The sequence below is a fragment of the Mauremys reevesii genome, linkage group 1, assembly GCF_016161935.1.
Source record: "Mauremys reevesii isolate NIE-2019 linkage group 1, ASM1616193v1, whole genome shotgun sequence".
NCBI lineage: Eukaryota > Metazoa > Chordata > Testudines > Geoemydidae > Mauremys > Mauremys reevesii.
The window spans coordinates 144,463,668-144,484,561 of record NC_052623.1 but is presented as its reverse complement, the minus strand read 5'-3'; the positions used below and the strand labels follow the sequence as shown (position 1 = coordinate 144,484,561).

At 42.7% G+C, this 20,894-nt stretch overlaps 1 protein-coding gene across 12 annotated transcripts in view; it reads right to left on the bottom strand.

The window, feature by feature from the left end:
- Positions 1-20,894, bottom strand: part of MBTPS2 (membrane bound transcription factor peptidase, site 2) — a 51,412-nt gene that overhangs the window by 6,590 nt on the left and 23,928 nt on the right. For 7 of the 12 annotated variants that reach the window (XR_005591379.1, XR_005591380.1, XR_005591366.1 and 4 more), the window contains exons 8-10: positions 17,375-17,469; positions 14,891-15,086; positions 8,727-8,802 (exon numbers count right to left, since the gene is read on the bottom strand). Coding sequence is in view for 5 of the 12 variants with exons in the window: in XM_039515154.1 (XP_039371088.1) it covers positions 8,054-8,276; positions 8,727-8,802; positions 14,891-15,086; positions 17,375-17,469 (590 nt within the window). In the remaining 7 variants the exon portion in view is untranslated. Of the gene's footprint in view, positions 1-4,151; positions 8,277-8,726; positions 8,803-14,890; positions 15,087-17,374; positions 17,470-20,894 lie in introns of those variants that run through there. The other 5 variants (XM_039515154.1, XM_039515183.1, XM_039515174.1 and 2 more) reach the window with 2 other exon arrangements.

The window sequence follows — 20,894 nt, the reverse complement described above, 5'->3', positions numbered from 1 at the left end:
ACCCTCTGAAAAATCTGACTGGAATAAAAAGGAGCAGCCTGTCTGCTTAGCAACAAAGGTTGTGGTCAGCACATCACCCAGTCCTCAGAGTACAGTTCAACGTCCTACACACAATTGGCTCAACCTAAGCAAGTTCACCTCTTCCTCCATGACTATATATATCCCATGTCAGGTTCACTCCATTAGAGCAAGAGAATGGTCAACCAATTTAGAGAAGCTCATGAATCCAGGAGACAAGAACTTTCACAGGAACTGAACCCCGACTATGGAACGGACTCCTGCAAGAGATGAGAATAATCACAGGACTCATCACATTCAGAAATAAATGCAAAACTAATTTGCAATTTAGCTTTCCCCAAGTAAATTTTTTTTCTCTCTCTCTCTCTGTCTCACACACACACACACACGCTCTCTTATGTGCAGACATACAACATCGTGCCTGCACTCTGAATCAAGGTACTTCTGCTAAAGATGAGAGAGAGGGGGATTGTTATGATAGATGCGAGTCCTTGGAAGTATGGAAACTCCAAAAGACTATTATACTGAGATGTGCCAGGTATATATATTATATGTATCTTTGTGAGTTAGGGATTGTATTCTGCCTCCATGGATGAGAGTTACAGGCCTTCCTGCAGGAACTAAAATCAGTAGGGGGTAATTACTGCAAATCCCAGGATTAGCAAACAGCTCTGGAAAAGTACTATCCCCTGGGGAAACTGCATACACTGGTTCACACTGGGGTCAAGAATCACAGCAGATAAAGAATCACCTTTTTTATAAAATGGGGAGGCTGCACCATCTCCGGGACCCTTACTGGATCCTCAAATTGACATGAGATTGTGACCAAGAGGGCAAACCTTGCTGGAAAGGTTTGAAGGACTGGAAATCTGCCAGGGTCTCTGTGTGGAAGATGTGTGACATCCAATAATTTTAGCATGCATGTGTAATACTTTTGTCCTAAATAAATGTAATGTGTTTTGTAAAAGCTGGCTGGTTACTGGTAACTCTGTCAGAGCCCCTGGGAGACAGAAGAGCAAACACTGGACTAAGGTCACATCTGATGGGATAAACACAGTGAACTTCAGGGAGACTGCAAGCCTAAATTCCTGGTCTAAAGAGAGAGGTACACATCCATAAAAAGATCGGTATCTTAGATGCCTATATACAAATGCAAGAAATATGACTAATAAGCAGGAAGAACTGGAAGTGCTAGTAAATACAACTATGACATTGTTGGCATCACCGAAACTTGGTGGGATAATACACAATTGGAATGTTGGTGTGGATGGGTACAACTTGCTCAGGAAGGACAGACAGGGGAAAAAGGGAGGAGGTGTTGCCTTATATATTAAAAATGTACACACTTGGACTGAGGTGGAGATGGACATATGAGACAGAAGTGTTGAGAGTCTCTGGGTTAGGCTAAAAGGGGTAAAAACCAAGGGTGATGTCATGCTAGGAGTCTACTACAGGCCACCTAACCAGGTGGAAGAGGTGGATGAGACTTTTTTTAAACAACTAACAAAATGATCCAAAGCCCAAGATTTGGTGGTGATGGGGGACTTCAACTATCCAGATATACGTTGGGAAAATAACATAGCGGGGCACAGACTATCCAACAAGTTCTTGGACTGCATTGCAGACAACTTTTTATTTCAGAAGTTTGAAAAAGCTACTGGGGGGAAGCCATTCTAGCCTTGATTTTAACAAATAGGGAGGAACTCGTTGAGAATTTGAAAGTAGAAGGCAGCTTGGGTGAAAGTGATCATGAAATCATAGAGTTCACAATTCTAAGGAAAGGTAGACGGGAGTACAGCAAAATAGAGACAATGGATTTCAGGAAGGCAGATTTTGGTAAGCTCAGAGAGCGGATAGTTAAGGTCCCATGGGAATCAAGACTGAGGGGGAAAAACAACTGAGGAGAGTTGGCAGTTTTTCAAAGGGACACTATTAAGAGCCCAAAAACAAGCTATTCCGCTGGGTAGGAAAGATAGAAAATGTGGCAAAAGACCACCTTGGCTTAACCACAAGATCTTGCATGATCTAAAAATTAAAAAGGAATCATATAAAAAATGGAAACTAGGACAGATTACAAAGGATGAATATAGGCAAACAACATAGGAATGTAGGGGCAAGATTAGAAAGGCAAAGGCACAAAAAGGGAAACAAGAAGACTTTTTATCAATACATTAGAAGCAAGAGGAAGACCAAGGACAGGGTAGACCCACTGCTCAGTGAGGAGGGAGAAACAGTAACAGGAAACTTGGAAATGGCAGAGATGCTTAATGACTTCTTTGTTTCGGTCTTCCCCGAGAAGTCTGAACGAATGCCTAACATAGTGAATGCTAATGGGAAGGGGGTAGGTTTAGAAAATAAAATAAAAAAAGAACAAGTTAAAAATCACTTAGAAAAGTTAGATGCCTGCAAGTCACCAGGGCCTGATGAAATGCATCCTAAAATACTCAAGGAGCTAATAGAGGAGGTATCTGAGCCGCTAGCTACTATCTTTGGAAAATCATGGGAGACAGAAGAGATTCCAGAAGACTGGAAAAGGGCAAACATAGTGCCCATCTATAAAAAGGGAAATAAAAACAACCCAGGAAACCACAGACCAGTTAGTTTAACTTCTGTGCCAGGGAAGATAATGGAGCAAGTAATTAAGGAAATCATCTGCAAACACTTGGAAGGTGGTAAGGTGATAGGGAATAGCCAGCATGGATTTGTAAAGAACAAATCGTGTCAAACCAATCAGATAGCTTTCTTTGATAGGATAACGAGTCTTGTCGAGTCTCAATAAACTAGGCAAATACAATTTAGATGGGGCTACTATAAGATGGGTGCACAACTGGCTGGATAACCGTACTCAGAGAGTAGTTATTAATGGTTCCCAATCCTGCTGGAAAGGTATAACAAGTGGGGTTCTGTAGGGTCTGTTTTGGGACCGGCTCTGTTCAATATCTTCATCAACGACTTAGATATTGGCATAGAAAGTACGCTTATTAAGTTTGCAGATTATACCAAACTGAGAGGGATTGCAATTGCTTTGGAGGATAGGGTCATAATTCAAAATGATCTGGACAAACTGGAGAAATGGTCTGAGGTAAAGAGGATGAACTTTAACAAAGACAAATGCAAAGTGCTCCACTTAGGAAGGAACAATCAGTTTCACACATACAGAATGGGAAGAGACTGTCTAGGAAGGAGTATGGCAGAAAGGGATCTAGGGCTTATAGTGGACCACAAGCTAAATATGAGTCAACAGTGTGATGCTGTTGCAAAAAAAGCAAACGTGATTCTGGGATGCATTAACAGGTGTGTTGTGAACAAGACACGAGAAGTCATTCTTCCGCTCTACTCTGCGCTGGTCAGGCCTCAACTGGAGTATCGTGTCCAGTTCTGGGCACCGCATTTCAAGAAAGATGTGGAGAAACTGGAGAGGGTCCAGAGAAGAGCAGCAAGAATGATTAAAGGTCTAGAGAACATGACCTATGAAGGAAGGCTGAAAGAATTGGGTTTGTTTAGTTTGGAAAAGAGAAGACTGAGAGGGGACATGATAGCAGTTTTCAGGTATCTAAAAGGGTGTCATAAGGAGGAGGGAGAAAACTTGTTCACCTTAGCCTCTAAGGATAGAACAAGAAGCAATGGGCTTAAACTGCAGCAAGGGAGGTTTAGGCTGGACATTAGGAAAAAGTTCCTAACTGTCAGGGTGGTTAAACACTGGAATAAATTGCCTAGGGGGGGTTGTGGAATCTCCATCTCTGGAGATATTTAAGAGTAGGTTAGATAAATGTCTATCAGGGATGGTCTAGACAGTATTTGGTCCTGCCATGAGGGCAGGGGTCTGGACTCGATGACCTCTCGAGGTCCCTTCCAGTCCTAGAATCTATGAATCTATGCGGGATGAAGACCTGAGACCTAAAGGGGCAACCATAGAGGAGGAAAAAGGTAGTTTACCCTGGAACTGACACAACTATTAGGAGATGCTCGAATACTATGTTGATGGTGGGAGCCATGCAAATGCCTAGGTAGCTAATGCCAAATCACTTTAAGAATATGGAAAACTACTTTTAATCTGATTTGAACAGTTAATAAACTTAAAAATTTCTAACTTTAGAAAACATATACCAATAACACATTTGTGACAAATAAGGCATTACACACTTTCAGTCTGATTTCAAATATAAAATGTGTTAACCATTAAACAATACATTTATTTGCAATTAACATTCATTTATCACAAGTAGAAAACAATACTTATTGTTTGGTTGATGAAGTATGAAAAACATACACGATACATAATTCAAATACAAAAATACCCCATACATTTATTAATCTGCTTGATTTGAACATCTTCAGAGTGTATCATTTTCCTAAACACGATGATGGTGGGAACAACTGATCTAGAAATCTGATATTCCAGTACTGTCAGTCGGTATAAAAAAAAACAGACTATATATAGAGAAAACTAACATTTTTAAAACAGTACAAATTCCACTTATGGGTTTCAGGTAAGGACATTTTGTGCACCTTGAAACCTTAACAGAAACCATGCAAAAATCAGAGGGGAATAAAACAACAGCTTTGTAAAGAAACCATTGGATTTCTGATGTGATTATTTGGAAATCTCTTCTATACCCTCAAACTGCTGCCTAAAATTTCTCCAAGTGCTTGTGAAAGTTAGTCATAGTATATTGCTGGGGGAAAAAATAGTGAACATCTAGAACTAGGCAATATCCAAATGAATCCCACCAAATAAATTGTGACTTCCCAAATCATTTTTTAGTATTTGATCTATGACAATATATCAAGGAAACAACGTTTAAAAAGTGTCTGAACTTCAAATGCTGTGTGATTTGACAAAGGACGGAAAACAGGAGCATTCTCTGAAGTGTTAGTTACAAAACTGTTTTTAAATTCCGTGCCAGTGTACAAGTATACAGTTATGCCAGTTTTCAATTAAGAGGTACCTACAACGTTTCTGAACATTAGACAGTACTTCTTCCATCTGATACAGATTTTTAAACAGAAAAATATAAGTTAATAGTGGTACCCAGCCAAATCCAACTTATTTTTTCTTTTACACTCCTCAGTTCAATATATCCTGTAAATATATTGCTGCAATCTATTTTAGAGGAGCAACTGCCTTCTAATCAGTCCACTGAAATATAGAGACAACACAAAAAGAGGATTCCATTTTCATTTTAGCTTTTCATGTCAGTGAAACATTAAAGGAAGAATCGATGTTAAATTCCTTTATGCAATACAAATTACCTAAAAGTTTAAAAAAAACCCACACAACCGTCAGTTATCCCAGTCCATTTTCTTTGAACTGCATTCTTTCCCAGGAAACAAACAAAACACAAAAAACAAAAATCCAATAATGAGAGCAACATGTACAGTCAAAATAGCACTTTTCCTTTATAGTAATTTACTTGCCAGGAGAGAATTCCATGACAATGAGGCTGAACCAGTCTGAGTAGCTATTTGTTTAGGGGCCAGTTCAAGCTGGGTACTACCATAGTGCACAAATAGTCCCGCTCTATCTTAGCTTTTAAGCAAAATTCCCCATTGAGTTCAGTATCAATGGCTGTAGGCCCTACTTCAAAGCACGTAAACTCATACTTAAATCTATCCCTATTCAGCAAAACTCAGACTTCAGTGAAATTAAGTATGTGCAAAGTTAAGTACATGTTTAAAAGTCCTTTCCTAAACAGAGATGGGCGTGAGCATGTACTTAAGTGCTTTGTTGAACTGGGGATTTAAAAGGTGATGGCACAATCTGGCTCCATATGAATTAGGACTTGTCCACTTGGCACAGCAAAGCACACCAGAGGGCTGTGATTTGTAAAGCGCACTAACAGGCTGCACTCTCCCTGCCCCACGTAAACCCTGCTGGCACACACTAAAAGATCTCAAGAAGTCTAAGTTAACGTGAACTAGGTACCTTTTGGAGAGCACCAGTGGGGTCTATCTGGGACAAAAAGATTGCAACATGTTAGAGCACTTCACAAATCACACCCTTTGCCACACTGTACAGACAAGCCTAAAGGGTGCCAGAATTAATCCTTTCATAAACACTAACCACAACAAAATTAATTGAATTTATTTTCTTTTAAAGTAAATGTAAAGGTGACACATTAAGTGACCAATTAATTTTAGAGCAGTGGGACTCAATTCATCAGCATATTAGCAGAACAGTTATAGTAGACTTGTAGCTGGTTACTGGAGAGCACCCTTTTTCTCTCTCTCCTTTTTCCACATACTCAGATGAGTACTGTGCCTGCACAGATTGTCACACAAATATCCGCAGTGAGGATAAATATTAATGTACAAAATATTATATTTAAAACTTTACCCAAAGAATATTTTTGAAACTGCCATAATGGCATTAATGATTATATGTGAGAAGAAAACGGTACTGCAACTCGAATACATACAAAGTGATCATCTGATTTTAAACTACTGAAGATAGTTCCATTAAATAAGAAATTTGATCAGTTCTACTGAGTTAGGGTCAGTACCAAACAACGTGCGTCAGAAGACAGACCAGAGAAAAATGCAAGAGGTAAATTCAAAATATACGTACCTAAAACATGTCAAGCAAATTAACAAAAAGCCAAGTAAATGAACATGTTCTTTCAACCTGTGCATTATTGCTCACATTATCTAAGAAGAATATATTTTTCATAGCAAACCATTTGTGTTCCACATTTCTACACTGAGAAAATAGAGTAACATATCAATGGTCAAATACAGGATACCACAGTTATCAGGGCATGCATATAGCACTAGGAATAGGACTCTATCTTCAATTAAAATCACAGCGGCTTCTATCACTTGGCCCCTGTACATTTTGGAAGACAAAGCCACGTGCCAACATAGTTCACTTTAGAGATCATCATATTCTTTTTTCTGCTCGGTTATGACCCAAGACCAAGCTCAACTAAACATCTTTGATTAAAATGAATACTGATAAAGGAAAGTAACTCTTTTAGGAAGAGACAAACACCAATGAGGTACTGTATATCAATCCTACTGCATACATGGCTACAGGAGGACATACATTCAGAAACAAGTTTTGTTGTTAAACACAAACAGGTATAACATTTAACTTTCTGAATCACAAACACACACACACACACACATTTAACCTTACCACTCACTTCTGAATAATTCTGCATAGTATTAGTTCAGCAATCACAATTCTTATTGGGAGACCAGAACTTCAAATTATTTTCAAGCTACTGCTGATGCACAAAACAGTATCTTCAAAAATATTCTCAGTGGTGCACAATATTACACATTTTATGTTTTAAGGAACACAGACAACATGTGGGTGGGTTTTGCCATTCTTCCACATACCCATTTCTCAACTGACATTGGCATCATTGAAATTGACATTTCATCTACGTTGGGAGAACAACATGCTTCCAGTCTTATCAGCCAGCTGGAAGAGAAGGGTACTAAAGCATAGGACGACTTGCTCCTCACGAACACATGGCAATAATTTACATGGCCTTGCACCAATATAAAAAATGAGCCCAAACTTCAGTTTTTCAGGTTCAAATTGATACACCACCAAATTTAAAAAAAACCCAACAACCCAAACCTGCACTGGTTGAGCAGAGCCAATGCAGAGCATCTCATATTCATTCAAATTACAAAACAGAGCTCAAGTAGGTTTTTCCCCCTCACAGTATACAAGACTTCAATGTCACATATATTCCTTCATTTTGGAATCTAAATTCACCAAGCCTGAGTCTTTTCCTTGTAAAATTGTTTCAGTGTAATTTCTCCAGAATGATCACAGTGCTTTTAAAACAATATTAAAAGAGAAGAGTTCTTACTCTTTAAACTTTTCCATTATCTGCACAAGATTTTGCAGAGTTAAATTAACATACAACTCCAATCACCAATCTTTCTTCCAATGGAATTTTAAGGAAGTTATTCCTATCTCAGACAGGGCAAGTTTTACAAGGCAATGGATTTCATTACTTTGTGTGTACTTGGAGAATTCATGGAAGTAATCAGATGCAGAAATGTTTCCAATATACTATCGGGCTGTCACCAACCAAAGTCCCAGTGCCACGTTGGCAGCCAAAAGTGCACTGCCAGCAAGCAAGATTAAAAAGCCAACAAGCTCTCGGTTTTGTTTCTCTACAATCAGTGAAGCAAGAGTGGCTTCCAGGAAAGAGTTTAATATCCATTGACCATCCAGTGCAAAGCAGGGTACTGCATTGATAACTGCCAAGGCTCCTGACAGTGAAATTAGATATCTGGGTGGGATTAGCTAAGGAACAAAACAAAAGAATATAGGACTGTAAGAAAGGCCACACTGGGTCAGACCAATGGTCCATCTAGCCCAGTATCCTGTTTTCCAACAGTGGCCAATGCCAGGTGCTTCAGATGGAATGAACAGAACAAGGCAATTATTATTCTCATCAGAGCTCTAAAAACTCACCATCAAGAGTTAAAAAAAAAGTAACCAAAATTATTCTTATAAACATCAGGAAGCAAGGAGTTTCATTCTGAGTTAGGCATGTGGGCAAATAATCAGTTTGGGAATGGGTCAGAGCTCATGTCCTAAAGATACGCTTCAGAACTGTGGACACCAGAGTAGAAGCAGCCCTGTTTAAAACTAGTAACGATATCCCCCTGAAATCTTGCTGGATCAGCAAACTGCAAACAATTTGTTTGTTGTTCTAAGAGAACACTTCAAAGGATACTTGCACATTGTCTCTATCACCACAGGCAGATCAATGCTTAGAAAGTTATGTCGTGGTACAAAACTGCTGAGGCTCACTGAAACAAAAAGAAAATGAAAAAGCAATAAAACTGCAAATGAAACCAAATGGCAATTCAACGGACACAGCATAATTAGTTTCAGATTAGCAGTGTATCACGGCAGATCTGATTTTTGTTTGTTTTCCACACTTCTTACAGGATGAAGAACTTTCCCAAATACAGATTTTTTTTTTTTTTAAAACAGCACTGGCACAATCACTTAATTATCTCTTAGTTTGATGCAGTCATAATGATGGTAGGAAAAATCAACATGCCACATTACAAAATTAGTACTTTATACTATACATGTAACGTCAAATCTAAAGCACATTATATGCCTTCAGACACAGCACAACTGAACATTTGTACTCCTAAAGAACATGTTGTGTAGTTTGAGCCCAGATTTGAGTAACTTTATAATGACTATTACAGCAAGAATGGCAGTTAAAGTTGTGTTAATATTTCCATTCTAACCACTCCCCTTGTTTTTAGGTCAGGTCTGCATTAGAAATTTTTGCTAGAATCATATCAGTAAGGGGTGCTGTTCTTTATGAAACTTTTAGCAAGAATCTCTAGTGTACATATACTTTTATCAGCAAAAAATGTCCCTTAGTCAGTTTTGCTTAGTTTATTTGGGGAATTGGCATAAACTATACTGGCAAAAGAACTCTTTAAGATGCCTCTCAACTAGGAGCAGGCTTGCCAACAAAAGCTAGCTATTCCAGCAAACTTTTTCTTGTGCAGACTTGACCTTCATCATTTATACCTTTCTCAAACTTTCACTCTTCATTCTGGGCAGGCAATGTAAGTCACCTGGGGTCCTAACGAGAGATGAGGAGTTCTCAGACATTAGGGAAGTGTCTAGATTCTCTAGATGGTGGTCTCCACTGCCTTCAACATTTGGGTTTCTTTGAAATTGTGGAAGTTTTGGAAAGAAAGCATGATTGATTGATTGATTTAGTATTAGCTGGATTCCACTGAAACTCACTTTGAACCTTAACTCTATTTTAGCATATTTGAAAAAAAATTTCTGTGAGTGCACGCACCAAAATTTTGAACTGAATTTGTGTATAAGCAAAGATGCCATGCTCCAACAGATCCATGAAGCAAAAGCAAGCCCACAGGAGAGAGGTGTGTGAGGTATGTGGTGTTATACATAGGCAGACTATAAAGATAGAAGGTGGTAGAGGGAGATGGGGAAGTTTTATCTACTGCAAAATTTGGAGTTTTGTATCTAAAATTTTTTTCACTAACAGGGAGAAAAGATGTCTGTTTCCTGAATTCACACCTCCTGTAGTCCTCGTCTTTCCACCTCCTTGCCTTGTGCATGCACTCCGCCCTCTCTCTCCTTGTATATTCCCCACCCATGCCCAACCCTGATCGTCTGCACTTTATCATCCATGCCATCTCTCCATCCCGTGCCCACCCCCTCAGCTCCTTAAACCTCTTCCATGTCCTTCCTTCCATGCCCCCATGGTTCTCTGTACCCCTTTATAGCCTATCACTGTCCTGTCCCCCTCCAAGAAACTCCTTCCACATTCTGAGACTGGGAAGCATAATTCCATGCACTCACTCAATATGCCCCACAATCCTCAAGCACCAGACCCTGCCCCACCCTTCCAGACTCCCGTCCCACACATTTCCCCTCAGTTGCCTAGCCTCCAGGTCTACGCAACAGCTGCTGCGGTATATCCTAGAGCAGGGGTAGTCAACAGTCAGACTGCTGGTCAAATCTGGACCACAGGATGCTTTTGAATGGACTCCAAAATCTTTTTATTTACTTATTATCATCATTATTATTTTTTATTATTCTCTCTGGAGTCTGGACCCTGATTATACCTTGACCAAGGAATTTGGACCTTGACAAAAAAAAATAATTAACTGTCCCTGTCCTAGAGTTAGCAAAAGCACCATATATATTATAAATGGTAACGTTTATATGCAAAATTACTCCTTACATATGAAATAACTCTTTATATTTTTAATCCTCCCATAACACCCTTCAAATATTAATATGTGCCTCTTCTTAGTCAGGCCAACAAAAAAAGTTTGGGGTTTGCACACAAAAATTATTTCAAACACATGAGCCAAAAAAAAAAAAAAAAAAAGGAAAATGCTCAAAAAGCAAACAATGAAAGTATCTAAAATACGATCACTTAAAAACTTTTCTGACTTTATCAAATATCCCTGAAGAAGTCCAACCAGGGCAGAGATGGGGTATGTGAGATTTAAGAGGGAATTGGTACTTTTAAGGACATTATAGTAGTTTATAAGAAGAAACTAGCCTCCCATTCAAAGGGAAAATCCAGGTTATAACTGGAAGCTAGTTTCAACCTCAGCTATGGAGTAAGTACTGCTGCTCTGTATTTCAACACTATCATGACGACATTAATGCAAGTAGAAAACAATTAAAAAAATCTCAAGATGTTTATCTAGAGCTATATAAAAATAAACAGTATAAATTTAAACAATGTTATTGGAGAACAAGAAAGAGATCATTTATTCACAGATTACTGTAATGCTAGGGTGACCAGATGTCCTGATTTTATAGGGAGAGTCTTGATTTTTGGGTCTTTTTCTTGTATAGGCTCCTATTACCCCCCACCCCCATCCTGATTTTTCACACTTGCTGTCTGGTCACCCTATGTAATGCAGACACAAAAGGTGGAAGGATTAAATACAAGGCTACTCTGAAAAATGGCTATGTAAAAGTGTCACTTTCTTATTTAGCACATCTGCTCCCTGTGAGTATTAAAGGCCACATTGGCTTATTTTATTGACAAATGAGGGATGTTTTTAAACACCTTTAATGCTTATTTTAAAATTTACACAGCTGAGAGTAAGAGTGGGACCCTCTTCATGCATCATCACAAGTTCCAATCAGTTATACCCATGCGATCCACAGAAGAAAATGGCTTGTTTTGCGCAGACAGCTGCACTTATGCACAGCCCCACTGAAGGCAACAGGGCATCTGCATGCTGCACAATGCAGGATTTGGGCACTGGTTTACATTATCTTGATACCGGTGCTGATATGGTACAGGGAAAGAATCCTATTTGACTCAGACCCTAAGCTGAGTTTGCAGTAATGGCTATTAAAGAAAAAAACCCATCTTTTTACTTGCAAATTGAGCTCATTTGAGAAGGGAACCATTGAGCCACAGTAAACCATTCAACCTCAATTCTGTTTTCATAAAGTAACTTTTCAGCTCAGCTCAGCAGAACTACACTTTAAGGTCACAAGTGCAGCAGCAATTTAGTAATTTCCTGATCATTTCTTTCTTGAGTGCTTGACAATAAAAAGCAGTTTTTTGGTGGAAATCCTAGTCTAGTGGGAAATATCCACTAAAATTCCATTACTCCATCAGCAAGGTATTGCAAAACACAACAGAACAATACCAGCTGCTTGAAGAATACCTACAGTGTTTTGTGTTTTTTAGTTAGAAAGCCAAGAAAAGGGGCTTAAAATAATTATCACACACTATTCTTGGAGCTCTGGTGCACACTGAACAAAATATCAGCAAACATAACATTAAATGTCAATGCCAAAGGCCCCAATCAATGCTTCCCAGGTGGAAAAAAGACAAAAACAACATTATATTTTGGACTTTCAGGATATACTGCAAACAATAAAAAGAGTAAAAATAGAATACAATAAAAATCAAATTTTAAAAGTACTCAATAATATCTGCACCAAACAACCTCTCCTCCCAGCCAAATTCCAGCAGAAAAGGATAAAGGCTGCCATCTTTATGAAAGAATCATTGTTCACACAGGGCCTGATTTTGCCATTGTTACTCAAACTCAGCAATACATAACTCCAGCCCTGATTCAGGAAAGCACTTAAGCTCATGCTTTAGACTACCCTTAGTTAGGAAAACACTTTAACACGTGCTTCAATTCCTTCTGAATAAGAACACTCTTCTAAAAGGGGTCTTCATAAGGAAGCCCGCTGTTTCAATGGGACCTCTCGGAGAGCACTAGATAGTGACTTTAAGCACAGCCCTGCCAAGGGGCAGTGCACACTGTACCACCCAAGAGTAGTCCTGCGAGGCACTGTGAATCTGACACAAACCTTGGAGGCACAATTCCTCCCTGGCTTTCTCCTTGCTCCTGGAGAGGGGGCATAACTTACTACTTGTCTAAACTACTTGTCTACATGCATCCGATGAAGTGGGTATTCACCCACGAAAGCTCATGCTCCAAAACATCTGTTAGTCTATAAGGTGCCACAAGACTTTTTGCTGCTTTTACTTGTCTAAACCAGCCTCAAATCACTACCTACCCCATGCTGGCTTGGCTATTCTGGCCAGTGAGTGGGCTCTGGAGCAAAGGGTCTGTCCATTCTCCACTCACCTGCTCGTAGCAGGTAATAAACTTGCTCCCATGTGCCTGGACCCACGACCTGAATAGCCTCCATAGGAGTGAGTCAGAATCTAGCCCAGAGTAAGGAAGTACTTAACATGAGTAAAGGTGGCAGAATTTGGCCCGTTGTTTACAGACTGATTAGGGTTGATAACATAGGGCTAGGTTTGGATACTCTTCACTCGTGATGAGTAGTAATTTACTCTATTAGTTGTCTCATTTACTTTACTAGGACTTCTTATTAAGAAAAAACTATTCAACATGAGTAAGGGTGGCAAAACCAAGCCCGTATATATTTACAAGGAAGACATCATGTGGACTTGTAGCAACATTTGGGTACTGGACAGGGTTTAAAGCAGGGGTCTCAAACATGCGGCCCGTGGGCCACATGCGGCCCGCGCCCGCCCCCCCGGCCTACCTTGAGGCCAGGGGTGGGCAACCCTCAGCCACAGGATTGCCCCCCCTCGAGCCCCGCACCACTCCCTGAAGCAGCTGGCATCACGTCACTGTGGCTGGGGGGAGAGAGAAGCAGAGGGCTCCGTCCGTGTGCTGCCCTGGCTTCCAGGCACTGCCCCCCTGCAGCTCCTATTGGCCAGGAACGGGGAACCGCGGCCAATGGGAGCTTCGGGGGAGGTACCTGGAGGTGCAGCAAGCAGCATGCGGAGCCTTGCGTCTCCCTCCCCCAGGGTCCGCAGGGACACGGTTCCAGCTACTTCCTGGAGCGAAGCAGGGCTGGGGCCAGCAGCCTGCCCTGGCCCCGGTGTGCGCCGCTGCCACCCTGTAGCCCAAAGCCCTCCTGCACCCCATCCCCCAACTCCCTGCCCTGAGCTCCCTGCCTGCACCTCAACCCTCTGCCGCACCACACACCCCAACCCTGTGCCCTGAGCCCCCTGCTGCATCTCACACCCCTTCTGCACCCCAATCCCCTGCCCTGTGCCCCCTGCCTACACCCCAACTCCTGCTGCACCCCAACTCCCTGCCCTGAGCCTCCTGTCTGCACCTCAACCCCCTGCCCTGAGCCCCCTGCTGCATCTCACACCCCTTCTGCACCCTGAGCCCTCTGCCTGCAGCCCTACCCACTGCTGCACCTCAACTCCCTGCCCTGAGCCCCTGCCACACCCCTCATGCACCCTCTGGGGGCAGGGAGCAGGCGGAGTTGGGGTGGGGACTTCAGGGAAGGGGTTGGAGTGGGGGCAGGGAAGGAGTGGGAAGAGGCGGGGCCTCATGGAGTGGGGGCAGGGCCAGGGGCAGCAAGGGGCGGGGTATCAGTGATGCAGCCCTCAGGCCAATGAACTAGCCCTCATGTGGCCCTCGTGGTCATTTGAGTTTGAGACCCCTGGTTTAAAGGAACAATTGTGTATGTTCCAATCCAGGGGTTCCCTAAAGGCTTTTGAAGAGTGCTAGAGCCTTGAGCAGTTCACACACTGGACAATGCACAAACTGGACAAGTGAGATCTGTTGAAGTGTCCCTTTCATGCTTTTTTTGAATAAGCAGTCACCTAATATATTGTTTCTATTACAATTATATCTCTTTGCATGGTGCACATTTCACTTTTATTTCTAATTACTCCAGCATCTCCACTGGCTGTAACTAGGAAAGGAACAATAGAATGGAGCTAGGAATGGATTCTGCACAAATGAAGCAAACTGGCAAGCCCTCCAACACCTTATTCAAGCAGTCTGCCAAAGCTAACCAGGCCATAACCCTCTTCATTTAAATGCTCTCATAAATAATACAAACCTGTATACTGAAGATGCATTGGGTGTCCTACAAACAACATGTCAACGTGGGGTGGATGTTTCACTCTGATTAGTCTCGTCTGATTTTCTAAAGAAGGTGTCACACACAAACTTGGAACAAAATCCTTCTGGCAATCCATGTTGGTTCGACAGACTTGGCTGGCCTCAATAGCTTTTCGTGCTGGCAGACAGGCATACTGCAAAGGACATTTTAAATAATTATCAAATTTAGGGTATTTTACAATAGATCATAAACATACTGTTCTGCATGTTTCTTTTTAAAACAGAAGAAGTTGATTCGATTTCATCAATTTGCAGCCAGGATATGAAGAATATTGTTCTGATTCTTTTTGTTTTGATGCATGGGTATATCCCCACATGCCCTGCAGATCTCCTATAGATCTAACGTAGAGGTGCGGACATATTCAGCCTGGCATTCTGCCATTAAGGCATAGGGGCATTTGTGTGTGCATATTAAAAGCAGGATTAGTATAAACATGTACGTTAGCTGAAAATTTAAATATAGGAGGGACAGGATGGTTCAAGCAGGCCCACAGGAAATACACATCACCCTACTACAGCACTGAGCTAAAGTCTGTCTATGGGGTTTTGGTTTTTATAGCCACGGTATCTGCAAATTAAAGCTTTTGTTAAAAGAAAAATCCTAAAATCTAATATGCTGGGCACTTTTGATGGCTAAGTTTTAGATCATTCTGAACTGAAGCAGCCAATGCAATGGTGTGTTCCTGAATCTGCCTACCATACACACTCCTTCTGCAGTTTGAGAGACCAGGATCTTCTCTCCCACTCACCACAGGACAGGGAGAGGGCAGTGGAACCCAGGAGGAAATGGAATTTTTTCTCCTCATCCCCTCCTAGAGGCTTACGGTGGCTTGCTTCTTGGCAGGGCAGGCTGGGGAATAGTTCATACCCCCTGTCCCTGCTCAAGGAAGGGAGGCTGTCAGAGGCTTTCAGCCAACAGCCACACTGGCGGTACAGGGCCTGCACACATGGCTGTCTCTATCTCTCCCCATTAACTGGAATCTAGGCTCCTCCCCATGCCAGTCTCTATCATGCTGGATGGGAGAAAGCATTCAGAAGTCCCCTGCTGTTGCTGTGTAGTTCTGCAAATAGCAGTTTAAAAAACTGCTCAGGAAGCTGAGCAGCCATCTTAGGCCCCTTGCACATCACAAGCCTGAAAAAGTGTTTCCCCTTAAACAGCAGCCATGCATCCAAGAACCTCAAAGTGCTAGAAGTGAATGACTTATCTGAACCCAGTGCAGCTCGGGACTGTTACAGCTGATGGCTATTTGGTGTCCAAGACGAAATGAACTGATGGGTTATGTCCAATTTGTAGTGGACAGGTAGCCGCACAAAAAATATCACTGGAACTGGAAGCTTCACGTCAGAGGGATCAAATGGATTTGGGGAATGAACTCCTCTCTGTTTCTTGAGGTGGTGACTCCAGGTCAGGACTGGGGAACACTGGCAGAGCACTACTGTTACCTGTACTTTCCTGTGGATCCTGAAAGAACTGCTGAATTTGCTCCACCACTCTCAATGTGGCATCTTTCAAAACACTTACTTTTTCAACAGGGCTCCTATATTTTAATATTTTAATTTTAAAATCCCAGAGTGGCACTTAACATTTTCCCATATTCTACAAGATGATTAAGTCAGAGGAGGAGTGGGGAAACGGGGGTTTCAGCCAACAGCCACTAGCAGTACAGGGTGCCAGGTGCTGAACACTCGATCTTGAGCCAGCACAGCACTTGCTTAACTTTAGGCATGTGTGCAGACCATTGACTTCAGCTGTTTAATGCCGAGCATGTATTCCAATGCTTTGCTGCTTCAGGGCCTAAAGTGCTCAGACCTGGCCAGCATCAAGCTCACGTTGAACAATTCCCCCTTGCTCCCGAGAGCTGCTGTTGGTCTCTTGTTTGCATGTATTTACTCACGACTGTTGTGCCTTCGAAGTATAAAATGTGGATGTGTATAAGCAAAGTAAGAAAGAACGGTCCCCTGGCTAAAGACATGTGACCAGGAGGATTGGGATCTGATTCTACCTCTACCACACATTCCTTGCGTGACCTTAGGCAAGTGGTTCTCAACCCACAGCCCGCTTGCAGCCCAATCAGCATACAGCTGCAGCCCATGTGACATCCGGAGGGCCATACAGGTAAGCATATATATTGGGTGGATGTGGCCCACATAACACGCAGAGAGCTGCATATGTGGCCCACAATGGCAATTAGGCTGAGAACCACTGCCTTAGGCAAACCACACAACCATACAGTCTCTCAGTTTCCTCAGCTGGAAAATAGGGATACGAATGTTTGCCTACCTCTTAGGGATGTTGTGAAACTTAGCTAATTAATATTTGTCAAGTGCTTTGAGATGCTCAGACAGAAAGTGCTACACACGGCACTGTACAATTATGTGCACATTTGTGATACCTATCTGAATATCAGCTAAAGTAACTTACCAGGTGGCTGTCCAAGTTATTGCTGTATGAAAAGCAAACGTCAGTGAGGCTGCTGTTACTACAACATTCAACAGTGCCATCAAGTCTTCTGTAGACTACAGAGGAACACAACCAACTAAATTTTAGACAAGCACAGAAAGACAGATTCATAATAAATCACGAAAATACATACGTCTCTGAATAAAATCAAACAATCATTTCTGTAGCCTGCTGAATTATAATAAATTATTTTAATTCAGAGAACCTGATCTGGAAGTCAGCAATAGTTGTAAATGAGTTTCTTCATCCTAAGAACATCACCAGACTGCAGCCATCTCTCCCACAGGCTGATCTTATCACCTTAATACATAGACTACTACAATTTTTCGAATACTGTTACAAAATAGTTTGATCTCTTGCCTGCAGCTGGCACCAACGGTGAGCAGAGGGATTCTGCTGCCTAGAGGGATTCTGCTGCCTGCTGTTGCATTCCCTTCACTGGCTGTGGGAATGACCCAACTTCAAAGTATAGTTTTTAAAACATTAAATCTTTTAATGGACTGGGGCCCTGACAGCTCTCTGAGGCCCCTGTTCAGCTAAAAGTGTGTTTTTATACTGATTTAGTTAAACTAGTGCAAAATCCTGTGTGGACAATCATAATTTGATTTCAAAGGGACTTAGTGATGCAAACTAAATGGATACCAGTCAGTTTTAAACCAACGCAACAGTGCCCATGTAAAGAGTTGCACCAGTTTAACTACATTAGGTTTTTAAACCAGTGCAACTTCTATATGCAGACAAGGCTTGAGCTGCCTGCATCCACATACCATTGTACCCTCTGAGGTCCAACAGCACAGAGTTTTGGAGCTTGGGGCTTGCAGGTGCAGAAGTGTACTATACGTATTTTTTTGCTGTAGCCTTAGGACTAGGTAATGACATACTTTTGATGTGTGGATGATCATGGAATTAGCTCCTTTACAAAATACATTTTAAACTGTTTTTATTTCAGAAGGCCTTTGGCACATTGATTTCTTCATGTTTTTATACCTGTCTTAGTTGTTTATTCTGTATTTGTCTTATTGTAAAGTGCCTAGGGTCCATTTGCAATATAGGCTCATTATAAATACAACATATTAACAGAAAGGATGCTGAGATGTGAACTGTTGAGATTTTGACAAATGACAGCTACTGCAGTTTGAATAACTGAGTTCATTTCATTTCAAAGGAATGATTATCACTGCTGAAGGCTCACCACTAAGAAATGCAGACAGACTCGTCTGATGGGGTGGTGGCAAGGACTGTGGGCGGCTAACACAATACACCACTGGGTTTAGAATCAACTCTGGCACTTCAGTCCAAATGGGAAGAAGAGGGTTACAAAATATGCGGTTTTATTACCTTTGCCTCTGAAATTACACTCCTGTGGACAGCAGGGATCTTCTTGTATTTATCTTTGGTAGGCTGGGATCTGGAAACACCGCAGCATTGCTTCTCCCTTACCCTCCCAATCCAACTAGGGCATGTGGCAAGGCTGCCCTAACCTCCTTCGGAGAGTGACTCAAACTATTAGTTTGTCTAAATGCTTGGGATCTGACCCCGGCATCATTTGGAGATATCAGTTTCAGATTTACATAATAGGAAAAGAGATGAATAGATTATAAAGATAGAAGGGACCACTGGGACCAGAATTAGCACTCTGAATGTCACATGAAGAGCAGTACACATCAAAAACACATGTGCACAAGCATTTGAGCTGGCCTGGCATCCTGTTTACTTCCAAGTATAATGCAAAAGATTGGTAACAATCTTTAAAGCGCAAATGGTCTAGAACCTGGTTATCCGAAAGACTGCCAACCTCTCTATACTGAGTTAGGGCAGTTAAGAATGGCTGCAAGGTGACTGCTGTCCAGTCAAAGTTAAACAAACTTCCCGAGGTTGGTGTGAGAGAATTTGTTCAGCTGAGGACGCTCACCTTTGGAATTCAGTTTGCTTGAACCAAACCCTAAGAAGTTCCTGGGCATCATGCAAGACATGGTTTAGTCCAGTGGTCCCCAACCTTTTTGTGGCCAATAGCACATTCATGTTTTCAGAAGAGTGTGGTGGGCACCAAGAATTTTTCAAGGCACCAGCGGAGCAAGCACATGCCTGGGGTGGCACATGCTATGGGGCGGCATTCCGTCCATTCTTGGGACGGCAGAGTCAGAGCGCTGGGTTTTTTTTTTCCTGCTTCGGCAGTTCGGGCTTTTTTTGTTGTTGTTTTTTTTTTTGGTCGGCAGTTCTGGGAGCACGGAGAGAAGCCTGAGAGAAGCTGCAGTCCTGCGCCTGCCGGGGACAGAGAACACCGGCGCCCGCAGCCTGCAGCCCCGGAGTTCTCTCTCCCTTGCAGGTGCGGGGCCGCGGCTTCTCTCCGCTGCTGGGCACTAGGCAGACGCACATAAATGGCGCCCACGGGCACCACATTGGGAATCACTGGTTTAGTCTATGTTTAGTTTAGGTTAGCTTGATTTTTAATTTTTTGTTTTACTTAGATTTTGCTTTTTGTCCTAGTTTTACTTAATCTATATTCTTCATTAAGGGCCAAGCTCTTATGGTAAAAGGCACTGTAATGTATGAACAAAACCAGAAAGGGATAGAAGACTAACCTCTACATCAGTGGTCACCAACCAGTCGATCGCAATCAACTGATCATCCCGATGACTCTCCCAGTTGATCACGATCTCTGGCTGATAAAAGTCTGGTGGTGTAGCGGTGCTGCCGCTAAGGCAAGATCCCTGCCTGCCCAGACCCCATGCCGCTCCCGGAAGCGGCCAGCATGACCCCGCGGGTGGGGAGTGGCAGGAGTATTCACACGCTGCTCCTGCCTGGAAGCACCGCCCCCGCAGCTTCCATTGGCTGGGAATGGGGAACTGTGACCAATGGAACTGCAGGGGCGGTGCCTGCAGAGGGGCAGTGCGCGGAGCCACGTGCTTCCCCTCAAGGACTGCAAGAGAATGTTGGCCCCTTCCAGGAGCGGTGTGGGGCTGGGGCACTTAGCCTCGCTGCGCCGCCGACCGGGAGCCGCTCGAGGTAAGTGGCGCCCAGCAGGAGCCCACATCCCAACCCTCAGCCCTGAGCCCCCTCCAGGAGCCTGCATCCTAAACCCCCTCCTGCACCCCAGCACTCTGCCCCAGCCTGGAGCCCCTTCCTGCACCCAGACTCCCTCCCACAGCTTGAACCCTGAACCCCCTCCTGCACCCCAAGCCCCTGCCCCAGTCTCAGCCCGGAGCCCCCTCCCACACTCTGAACCCCTTGGCCCCAGCCCGGAGCCCACACCCCCTCCTGAAACCCAACACCCTACTCCAGCCTGGGGAGAGTGAGTGACGGGGGGAGGTGGGGGGAATAGAGTGAGTGGGGCGGGGCTTCGGGGAAGGGGCGGGGGCAGGGTGGATCCTGGATTGCACGTAAATTCAAAAAGTGATCTTGTGCGTAAAAAGGTTGGAGACCCCTGCTCTAGATGGAACACCCAGAATCAAGAAATAGAAATAATTTCCAATTCACAGAG